This window comes from Morone saxatilis, unplaced genomic scaffold (genome assembly GCF_004916995.1).
Source record: "Morone saxatilis isolate NCDOM2014 unplaced genomic scaffold, NCSU_SB_2.0 Contig7, whole genome shotgun sequence".
NCBI classification, from domain to species: Eukaryota; Metazoa; Chordata; class Actinopteri; family Moronidae; genus Morone; species Morone saxatilis.
The window spans coordinates 14,962,240-14,973,724 of NW_023340246.1; the positions used below are offsets into that span (position 1 = coordinate 14,962,240).

The 11,485-nt window shown below is 42.4% G+C and overlaps 2 protein-coding genes across 4 annotated transcripts in view; one reads left to right on the top strand and one right to left on the bottom strand.

The window, feature by feature from the left end:
• The window catches only part of rbm25b (RNA binding motif protein 25b), an 11,732-nt gene extending 10,735 nt beyond the window's left edge, over positions 1–997 (bottom strand). For both annotated transcript variants that reach the window (XM_035678699.1, XM_035678698.1), the window contains exons 1-2: positions 846–997; positions 299–399 (exon numbers count right to left, since the gene is read on the bottom strand). In XM_035678699.1, coding sequence (XP_035534592.1) covers positions 299–377 — 79 coding nt within the window. In that variant the 5' untranslated portion in view covers positions 378–399; positions 846–997. The remainder of the gene's footprint in view (positions 1–298; positions 400–845) is intronic.
• Positions 998–2,578: 1,581 nt separating this feature from the next.
• Positions 2,579–9,438, top strand: hsp90ab1 (heat shock protein 90, alpha (cytosolic), class B member 1). 2 transcript variants are annotated; one of them, XM_035678432.1, is made up of 12 exons: positions 2,579–2,725; positions 3,868–4,011; positions 4,157–4,363; positions 4,657–4,816; positions 5,065–5,198; positions 5,290–5,595; positions 5,704–5,869; positions 5,979–6,169; positions 7,327–7,474; positions 7,636–7,904; positions 8,453–8,786; positions 8,883–9,438. In XM_035678432.1, exons 2-12 carry the CDS (start codon positions 3,868–3,870, stop codon positions 8,999–9,001), a joined length of 2,178 nt encoding a protein of 725 aa, XP_035534325.1. In that variant the 5' UTR covers positions 2,579–2,725; the 3' UTR covers positions 9,002–9,438. The 2 variants fall into 2 exon arrangements, with proteins under 2 accessions (XP_035534325.1, XP_035534326.1); XM_035678433.1 differs by lacking the exon at positions 8,883–9,438 and adding an exon at positions 8,016–8,045 and having other exon boundaries at positions 8,453–8,572.
• The last annotated feature ends 2,047 nt before the right edge of the window (positions 9,439–11,485 follow it).

Below are 11,485 nucleotides of genomic sequence, written 5' to 3' on the forward strand. Positions count from 1 at the left end.
AAAAAAAGCAATATAAAATGTATAAAAAGTATAAATAAGCAGTATAATTGTAGTGCAAGTTAAAATATAAGGTGCAGTGAACAGATAAAACATATAAAGTGCTTGGAGATTGCATTATTATGACCAGAGCTTTAGCTGTTAATGACTTCCTACTGTAGGTTTCTTTATGATCTGTAAGTGCAAATGTGGTAAACAAGCCCCCCTCCTAAAATAATATCTTTAACACCACGTTCAACATCAAAACAGAGCAAATAAACACGGCTGTCATCTGTATTTACTTCGGGAGATTGACGCTCACCTGAGGCGAAGCCAGCAAACTGAGGGGGCATCCCGGGAGGAGGCAGCAGCGGCCGGTTTAAATGAGGGGGGAACGACATCGTGGGAGTGAAACAGACCGACCTGATGAAGGAACAGGGACACTCATTAGCAGTCTGTTGCACTCCTGGAAGAAGTCCTCTAAACCATGAAGATTCAACATTATAAATGATATTCAAACATTGCGGATATGAACTTGTTTTTGTTGTAAGACACCGGCATGCTACTGGAAGTTAGCTGATCGGTAGCTTAGTGGGGTAACGCAAGCCCCGTCGTTTAACTGTTTTGAGTTTGTTTTATCGCGGTACATCGTGTTGTACCTAAACAGCCAAACTCCTAATTCAAGCAAGCAATAAATCAGCAGCACAAGTAGCTGAAGTTAGCATTCAGCGCGCTACTCTGAACCCGGCACAACTACAACTCGGCTGAGCTAACATTAGCCACAGCTAGTCTGACCTAACAAGCGCAACTCACTTTAGCGGGTTAAATATGAGTTCGGACTAAATGTGGAAATGTCCGCACATACATACCCCGAGTTAGGTGGTGTACAAAGTGATAAAACCCGCTATCCAAAGGTTATTAATGATGGAAATCTTTGTAACGGTCCGATTGTTAGATTAGCACGTTGGCTAGTCACGGCCTTCAAAAACATTGACGCATGCGCACTACGTACCAAACTACAGGCGCGCTTGTTTTTCTGTGTCGGGACGTCGCCGCTGGGCGGGGCTGGAAAATATGGCAACAACTGCTACTAGGTTTTTTGTTGTTGTTTGTTTTGTAAACACTGTTTATTTGGTGCAAATAACAAGAACAAACAATGTATCCCACCTCCGGGACACTTCCCAATAGCACAAAAACAGGAACGTAATAAAACTGACAATAATGTCTAACAGGCAAAACAAAGTAGCAGCACCAAGATAAATATAGAAAAATAATAAAACTTACATTTAATTTAATTTTGAACATAAAATAAATGAAAAGGTACAACTGGTTCTAGTAGTAGTAGTATATATTATACTATTACTAGTAGTAGTAGTTTATATAGGACATTAGTATATTATAAATACTATAATAATAATTGTATTATTTATAGTAGCTAGTATGCTCTTAATGTGTTTGACAACTGATTTCCTCCAGAAAGTGTGACAAATTCAAGCTTTTTAGTTTTAATTTAAAACTATCATTAGTGAGGGATTAGGAACAAAAACAGCTCATAAATACCACTGATTAATTAATTAACTGGTGTAACGTTAACTAAGTAGTAAGCTCAGTGCCTCTGTCCTCTAAGGAGGCTAAACCTATGAGCCAGATATCCAGGTTTACAATAATTTACATTATTAGTTAATAATTGTATCTCCATGCAGGTCGTTACAATCCTGGCAGTATCTATAAGTTTTATTTTAATATAAAAACAACCCCCCCGTCCACGTAGCGCTGAAACTCATTAATATGTGTGTACGTTATTTGTGCTACAGAACGTTGAGGTGGCCGGTTACCATGGCGTTTCTGTTGTAGCCCCGGCTCCCTGTGGCAGCAGCTGTGTCGCGAGGGGCTGCGTCTGACAAGCCGTGACGTCACTTTAGGCGGGTTTTTCATGGAAAGTGCTAGAAGAAACGGAGCACACCCTCTCGGTTTCTAAATATCCTTCCATCAGATTAAAAAGGCCCTCGCTTTTTGCTTTAAAATAAGCGGCGTGCGTGTGATTTTTGATGGATTTGTGTCTTATGTTGATGCGGATATTTCAACCTCGACAGCATACAGCGGCAGATACGAAGCCTTGTCCGTCTTGAAAAATGTGGTCTCTGTGTATCATCTAGTACTAGTCTTTTAGACATAGACGGCCACAAGGGGGCATCAATGTTGCGCTGGGCGATTGACTTATAGTTGTATTGCTGTATTTCAATACGCTTTATTCTTTCCCAAGTTACCGGTTTACTTTAACACCAGGTGCGTTGTGAATGAAGAGTCTCACCAAATTATATTGGTCTTGTAAAGAAGACACATAACACATTTAGACGTTTATTATCATTTCCAACGGCTGTACATCACCTTGCGCTGAGAGATTTATTTTTTACTAACATTTAATACATTGCTATCAGTTGAAGTATTTCAAGCTTACTTGGTTGTATCAATAATACTGTTGATTCACTACCTCTTTAAACCCTCGAGTTTATCATTTTATTTGTTTTCCTGAATAAAATAGCTATTTTCCTGACTATTTTCTGTGATCCTAACTGATTTTAGTGGTGGATGGTGCACCGCGGATGGATACGGCCGCACACTGAAACGACTGTGTATAAAGATTCCGGTCTATTAAAAGGAAGTCCCTTTCCATTTCCCTGCGTCAGAGAGCAGAAGGGACAACATATTGGTTGCATTTTATTCAAGATAAGTCAACGGAATAAACAAGGTACGTACAATGGTGTTTTGCTCGCACGTTGAACACCTCACCCTGCTTTAATAATTGAGATTTGTTAACCCATCACCGCGCTATGGTTGGACGTATCCACGGTGAAAGCTCATGAGTCACGACGGTAACCTTAGCATCATAACCGTCTCGTGGGCTACAGTTAGCACACTAACGTCTGTTTGAATAACGGTTGCGTAACGTTTAATCCTTTTAAAACACTTGAGATTTTTTTAATTTGTAATTTTTTTTTTTCGTGTCCTAGCCGATCATTCGCGATGCTGAGCGGCGTGAATGCGGCACTGTGCCGCACTGTTAGGCCAAGGGCTCCGGTTGCACCAAGGCAGGTGTGGTGAAGATGACAACGACTCGGTTTATATAACGGAGCTAACCGTTAACGACAAACGGTCGACCTTCCCTCGTCAGAGCACCGAGCCTCCAGTCAAATCCCTTTACCACCTTTTAAACGCGTACCTTTAAGTAAATATACGGTTATTAGTGCAACTGCTGATTCAGACTAGTTTAATTTCGCTGTATGTTAATTGAACTGTTAAACAGCTGCTAATAAAACCGATGTGTTTGTTGATGGCATCTGTAGCTTCTGTTAGACTGTACGTTTAAATGACAAGTCATTGTTGTGGCTTTTTATTTTTTTTCTCGTCGGCTCGTGTGATAATATTGCTTTATAGTGACGCCAGGTTGAGTCGCCATCCACTGGTATTTTAAGGTTATTAACGTTTTAATCGCAACTGACGGTGAACTGTCGCATTTCCAAACGGTATCTGTATTTTCGCGTGTCGTCCCTCAGCACGTGTTTGCGGAGTCCATTGTCTGTCGGTCGACGCCATGTTGGTTAACGGCTACTTCCGCCGATATTGGTAACATGATGGCAGCTGTCCAATTATACGAAACCGGCTTCAGGACATGTTCAATAATGATTAAGTTTTATGGCTGACGAAACCGAAAGAGTTGGCTGATTGAAGTGGAATAAATATCTAATTAAAAATATGCCTTTTTAACGTCTCAAGCTCTTTTAATAGTCTTGAATCGTCGTGTTTTGTTTATCATCCCCCTAAAATGTACGATTTTTCCAGCCATTTCCACCATGTAAAGGCAGTTTGCTTCAACCTTTTTCTCTCTTGTAGATGCCTGAAGAAATGCACCAAGAGGAGGAGGCTGAGACCTTTGCCTTCCAGGCAGAGATCGCTCAGCTGATGTCCCTGATTATCAACACCTTCTATTCCAACAAAGAGATCTTCCTCAGGGAGTTGATCTCCAATGCCTCTGATGTAAGTCTGCAGGAGCTCTCCTTACTAGTTCATGCTACACAATCATTTAGCTGTTCACAGGTCATTTAATATTAATATTACTACTAGTAGTGCATCACAATTGATCTTTTATAATGTTTCCTGTAATCCTAATGTGTTTTTATAGGCTTTGGACAAAATTCGCTATGAAAGCCTGACTGATCCCACCAAGATGGACAGTGGCAAGGATCTGAAAATTGACATCATCCCCAACAAAGCTGACCGCACCCTGACCCTGATCGACACTGGAATCGGCATGACCAAAGCTGACCTGATTAACAACCTGGGTACCATCGCCAAGTCTGGCACCAAGGCCTTCATGGAGGCCCTGCAGGTACTACAGTGGAACAGTCTACATTGCAGGATGTGGAAAATGATTGGAAATGGTACAGAAGACAAGAACACTTTGATGTAACCATGTAGTACATACAGTTATAACTTGCAACACAAGGAACAGTGATAACGGATCAGTAGTTTGTTTTTTCACACGCTATCTGATCCAAATACTGGCAGGTGCAATTCAACAATTGTTCACAGCCATAGTTTGCTCCAGACTATTTTTGACTGCGGTATCTTTTGAAGTTGTGAATAAATAATAATCACTTTAAATGATTGTGTTCCCTCTAGGCTGGAGCTGACATTTCCATGATTGGTCAGTTTGGCGTGGGTTTCTACTCTGCCTACCTTGTTGCCGAGAAGGTGGTTGTCATCACCAAACACAACGATGATGAGCAGTACGCCTGGGAGTCCTCCGCCGGAGGTTCTTTCACAGTCAAGGTCGACACCGGTAAGTATCCTGGCACCATTACAGAATCAAAGCAGTGCAACACTCGACAGTTCACATAGGACTATGACATAATAATCACACCTGGCACCTTTATTTGCTGTTACCTACTTCCTTAGGATAACTCTTGGGATTCATTAACAGCAAAAGGGATGACACTGAATCCTTTAGTGACTTAAAACCTATTAGACTCGTATGAACATTACATTTTCTTGCGGCGAAGTGTGCTCATGGCTGTATTGTGTTCACAGGTGAGCCCATGGGCCGTGGAACAAAGATCGTCCTGCACCTGAAGGAGGACCAGACGGAGTACATTGAGGAGAAGAGGGTCAAGGAAATCGTCAAGAAGCACTCTCAGTTCATTGGCTACCCCATCACCCTGTTTGTAAGTTTTGAATTTGACCTTTTTTAATTTTGGCTAGTTTCAAACGGTTTGCACGTCGGTGAAGTTAAACTGGAGTCATTTTGGTTTTCAGGTGGAGAAGGAGCGCGACAAGGAGATCAGCGACGACGAGGCAGAAGAGGAAAAACCAGAGAAGGAGGAGAAAGAGGACGGTGAGGACAAGCCAAAGATCGAGGATGTGGGCTCAGATGATGAGGAGGACTCCAAAGACAAGGACAAGAAGAAGACCAAGAAGATCAAGGAGAAGTACATCGACCAGGAGGAGCTGAACAAGACCAAGCCCATCTGGACCAGGAACCCCGACGACATCACAAACGAGGAGTATGGCGAGTTCTACAAGAGTCTGACCAACGACTGGGAGGATCACCTGGCTGTCAAGGTACACGGCGCAATGCAGAAGCAGCTGTTGTACGTTCGTGTCTCAGCCAGCACTGTAGCTTAGAATGACACGCAGGTAAAACTAACGTGAAATCTTCCCCCGTTGCAGCACTTCTCGGTGGAGGGCCAGCTGGAGTTCCGGGCCCTGCTCTTTATTCCCCGCCGTGCACCTTTCGACCTCTTTGAGAACAAGAAAAAGAAGAATAACATCAAGCTGTACGTCAGGAGAGTCTTTATCATGGACAACTGTGAAGAGCTCATCCCAGAGTACCTCAGTAAGTTGACTTGACCCGGTTACTTCACCTACACAACAGTTTCTGATACAAAGGCTTAATGAAAGGCTCAGATTGGTTCCAATAAGACCTGTTTTGTGTTGATCTCCAGACTTTGTCCGTGGTGTGGTGGACTCTGAGGATCTGCCCCTCAACATCTCCAGAGAAATGCTGCAGCAGAGCAAGATCTTGAAAGTCATTCGCAAAAACATCGTCAAGAAGTGTCTCGAGCTCTTCGCCGAACTGGCTGAGGACAAGGAGAACTACAAAAAGTTCTACGAAGGGTTCTCCAAGAACATCAAGGTATCTAAAATAAGTACATTGCTGCCTTGATTTTGTCTTTTTATGAAGCTTTTTAATGCAAATTCCCTTTTTTATATTGCACTCCTTTGTCTTCAGTGCGTCTCCACGGATTCATAAGGTTTACCTTTTTATTCTCTACTCCAGTCGTTGCTGTGTCCTCTAGCTGTCCAAGGCAGTGTAGACATTTTAAGATGCACTACAAAGCTGACTAATAGTTTGTAGAATTACATAAAACATTACATAATCTCATGCAGTAATGCATTGCTTAGTTAAGTGTACTACACATGGTACAGTGCTCATGTGCTGTAGACTAGTCACTTAGCGCTGTAGAGCAGTAACTTCATGATTAGTAGTTATTTTCCTGTCTCGTTTTGGGTCCATGAGGGCTGTACTACGAAGTGAGCTAACGGGCTTATCCAGGAGCGGCTCTGTGGTCAGGTGTAACTTCCAGGTTAACCACAAAAGAAGTAAACGTTTCTACCCGAGGTGTGTTGTCATGGCAATTAACACTCACTGCGAAACTGCTCCAAGCAGGTTATCTTCGTGGTTAACTCGATTTGGAAAATATTGGTGGAGGGCGAGGGTGTTTAGGGACCATCAAAATCCTCTCTAATATCGATTCTCATCTGAGGGAGTTCGGTATGTATACTAGCTTGTAGGTCCAGAATTAATTTATGTTCCCGTTTTAATCGTAAAGCTCAAAGTGGCTTTCCCAGTTCATTAATTAATGGGTCCATTTGATATCTTTTCCTTAATGTACCACTTTAGTCTTGGAAACTTAACCACAGTCGTCTTCAGTCACATCACAAATAAGCGTCTAAGAGAAATGGACTGTCGTTCTTGGTCCCGATTAGAGTGCGTTTAGGCCACTGACCTTTTTGTTCTGGGGAGATGTTGAACTGTTTGTAGTACAGCCCTCTGGCTTTACTGAGCCTAACCTGGTTATCCTGGATGAACATTAACAGGAAGATGGTATCTTGGATTCTAAGAGTATATTCACTTGGAAGAGATGAGTTTAATTACGAGACAATCGCACACAAAATGAACAGTTGTACTTAATGAGGCGTGTAATCGTCTAATGTGGAGGTCTTTGCTACAGCTGTGTGGGGATTGTTTGGACTGAGCATGTAATCACAACTCATTATATCCGTCTGTAGCTGGGCATCCATGAGGACTCTCAGAACCGCAAGAAGCTGTCTGAGCTGCTGCGCTACCACAGCTCCCAGTCTGGAGACGAGACCACCTCCCTCACAGAGTACCTGACTCGCATGAAGGAAAACCAGAAGTCCATCTACTACATCACTGGTGAGTCTTTCTGATACACTTACCTTTTATTTGTTTCTATCTTAAGTAGATTAATTATAAAATTGCTCTGTACACCTGAACATAACAAATGTTTAGTGGTTTCCTTCTAAGCAAATGTTAAATCTGTGCTAGTTGTAATGCTGAATGTTACTTCTCTTCAGGTGAGAGCAAGGATCAGGTGGCCAACTCCGCCTTCGTCGAGCGCGTCCGCAAGCGTGGCTTCGAGGTCCTGTACATGACAGAGCCCATTGACGAATACTGCGTCCAGCAGTTGAAGGAGTTTGATGGCAAGAGCCTGGTCTCTGTCACCAAAGAGGGTCTGGAGCTGCCAGAAGACGAGGAGGAGAAGAAAAAGATGGAGGAGGATAAGGCCAAATTCGAGAGCCTCTGCAAGCTCATGAAGGAGATCCTGGACAAGAAAGTGGAGAAGGTCAGTGACCTAATGAGCTGAATTCATGTTGACAGCAGTTTCCCTTCATACATAGGATTTAGGTTCTGAAGAATTCACAACTACAGTTGACAGTGTTTTGTTTGGTGACAGGTGTCCTAAGTGGTCCTAACTTGTATTCTGGTGAGTTGTTATAAAGGTGTAAGGAGGCCCCTGAAATCCTTGTGTGACTGAGCTTTTGACAGATGTGTTTTGATGAAAATGATTGTGCATATCTGAAGTGTAGAACCATAGCAAATGTCCCCGAGTGTGATCTAACAGATGCCCGTTTTTTTTGACAATTTGGTTTAACAGAATGTGACATTTTGACGTGACTTTAAGTTTATCCGGTTGGTGTAAATATTGAGCAGAATGTGTTTTGGAATTGGCAAACCAACAGTAGCCTTGGACGTGTGTTGAGCATTTCTAACAGGACTGTTCTGCATGCTTTATTAACTTAAACTTTAAAACGTGTCAGCCTGCCATTCAGACACTATCCATGTTGTTGTGTTTTGAAGTCTTATTGTCCTCTGTCCGACTGTCTGTACCAGGTGACGGTGTCAAACAGACTGGTGTCTTCACCCTGCTGCATTGTGACAAGCACTTACGGCTGGACGGCCAACATGGAGAGGATCATGAAGGCCCAGGCACTCAGGGACAACTCCACCATGGGATACATGATGGCTAAGAAGCACCTGGAGATCAACCCTGACCACCCCATCGTGGAGACTCTCAGGCAGAAGGCAGACGCTGACAAGAACGACAAGGCTGTGAAGGACCTCGTCATCCTCCTCTTCGAAACCGCCCTGCTGTCCTCAGGCTTCTCCCTGGACGACCCACAGACCCACTCCAACCGCATCTACAGAATGATCAAACTCGGACTGGGTGAGGAGACACTGCAGATTAATATTGGGGGTTTTTTTTTTTTTTCTTCGTGACAGTCAGTTGTCCTGATATCTAACGTAATCCTTGTATCTCCAGGTATCGATGACGACGATGTCCCCACAGAGGAGGCCACCTCTACAGCCGTCCCAGATGAGATTCCTCCCCTAGAAGGAGACGGCGAAGATGATGCTTCACGCATGGAAGAAGTTGATTAAACGAACCCCCCCTCCCAGATTTCTAACACTTTAGCCTCACTTTTCAATTGTTCATCCTTTAAAACTGCAGTTACTGCAAAACAAATAGTCATTCATGTTGTGTGGTGGACCAGTGTTGCTCTTGTGTTTAGAGCATTACTCTGCAAGACCTTTTTAAGAAAAGCAGTTTTGGTTTTTGCGTTCATGGTGACAGCACATATGTTTTAACGAGTACCCTGTTGCACTGAGTTTTAAATGTTGGAGTGGTAAATGTGTGAACATGGGAATGGTACATTCCATTATCAGATCAGGTCTGGTGGAGGGTTTGGGGACGTTCTGCTCATGTGCAACACTGCACGCTGCATGGAGAGAGAGGACTGTATGATTCCTTTGCCTGAGTCCAGGCTTGTCTGTATTCCAAGTCTTGTTTTGCAAAAAATTAAAGATGTAATACCTTATGTTTTTGTGTTTGTTCTATTTATGGCTTTGAATCAGTGTTTTTATATATACAAAAGAGTATATGAAGTCTTCGGGATGTTAATGTTTTGACTTGAGGCTTGTTGGACTGAATGACTTAAGGTGACCACTAGATGGGGACATGCTCCACAAATTTTTAGGTAAGGTCCTCACAGAAATGTCCCTCTATATTAAATCAGGTGGATAAATTTGTGTTCAAATTCCATACAAACACTAAAGCAAATCGGTTCATACTGCAAAAGTGACTAGCCACTGTTTTAATGCAACTACACACTTAGTTGTGTAGTACATAACTTGTCCAACTAGTATGTAATTGGGTCACAATTCATTGGTAAAGAGTCATGTTGCATATTCTGCAACGGTTCCACACCCTAGTTAATATTTGGAAGTATAACTACTACACCTCTGCAATAAAATGAGTGACTATTGGCATATGTCACTACATTTTCTCCACTGGAAGGGAACCCTAGAGGGCACTGCATTGCATTTTTGCATCACACATTGGTGCACTACATCACATTTTCTCCACAAGAAGGTCACATCACCAGGCCACCATAGAGGGCACTCAATCATGTCTTTTTCTGCCACAGAGGCATCCAACAGGGCATGAATGCAACCCCATAACACCAGAGCTGTAGTCAAATGGGGAAGGCAAGTCACGTTTTATATAGTCCCAAATTCACATTTGCCTCAAAGAGCTTTACAATTTACAACACCCTCTTATCCTTAGATTGTTAGTCTGTGTAAGTGTGGGGCACAGACCCACTGCAGGGGGGTGTGGATGACCAGGAAAGAGATGGAGTAGGACCAAGTTGAAGCAATGTGATTTAGGGGAATTATCCCTTTTATTAGTTGCGTACTCTAGCATTGATAAAAAATGTGGGGTGTGAATGTTTTTGACCTCTCAAGGGGGGCATGGCAGAAAAGGTTTGAGAACCTTTAGTGTAAAGGGGAAAAGCTCTGACAAAATAACCTTTAAATTGATCTTAAGAAACCTTATGATTATACCATTTGATATCACATGTGGTAAAGATGTGCCAAAATGTGTGTGAAGCCTGGAATAAATGTTAAATAATGTGTTAACCTCTTATTTCTTCTTGGCCAAACAAAGAGCAGCTGCTGAACCATGCCTTTACCGCACTGTGCCTCCATTGTCAGGCCCCACTGGCTTCAGAGGAAGTTTAATCTGAATTATGTGTGACATTAGAATCTGGTGTCGTGTAAACCTGCTACACAGCTGTCACACATCTTATCAGGGAAAAAAATTTGTTTTCAGTGAAGTGTTACCAGCAAACCGTGACTAAAGCGACACGTCACAGGGTAAATTAGTTAATAAAGTGGGAAAAAAATGGTCAAGAATCTTGTTAATCACAAGAGCACGTGGACGGAATCAGATTGTAAAATAAAGCCATAAACTGGATACGCAGGGTTTCTTGAAAGTGTGAGGCATCATCAGCTGAACTCTTTGGGGGAAATGTAAAGTATGTAGTTTTCCTGGAAGTCAGGTGTTTTGTTCAACTTTGAGGGGGCGGCAGCAGCTTTTCTGCTTTCATCAGTAAAAACAGTGAAGCGTGGGTGTCTGTCCCTCCTGAGCACTCACTCACACACTTGCTCCAGTCAGAGCGATAGTGGGGAACTTCAGCTGTGTCATTCAGAAACAGGCTGAAGACTACAGTGTTTTTGTGACACCTAACGCCTTCATTTGACCACCTTCTTAATCTGCTGCTGCTTAGTATTATGGAAGAAAATGTAACAAGTTATATTCATTGAGTATGAGTACTCACTACATTATGGAAATTAATTTAAAAAATAATGACATGTAAAACATTTCTTTTTTTACTCTGCTTGGTGTGCACGTGGGCATTGTCACACTGAAACAGAAACTTTAGCCACAAAGTTGGAAACACTCTATTGTATAAAAAAAACTAATTTATATCAAGCTCCAAAGTTAATTTGACATCAAATATTTTGGCCAACATGGACAATAAGTCCTTAAATCTATATTTTTGTGACAACTGGACAGGCGCC

Bases quoted from the DNA above. Each gene is read 5' to 3' on its own strand.
- hsp90ab1 (XM_035678432.1), top strand. From the start codon at position 3,868: ATGCCTGAAGAAATGCACCAAGAGGAGGAGGCTGAGACCTTTGCCTTC. The intron at 7,905-8,452 runs GTCAGTGACCTA...TGTCTGTACCAG, and splicing joins TGGACAAGAAAGTGGAGAAG to GTGACGGTGTCAAACAGACT. The intron at 8,787-8,882 runs GTGAGGAGACAC...TTGTATCTCCAG, and splicing joins AATGATCAAACTCGGACTGG to GTATCGATGACGACGATGTC.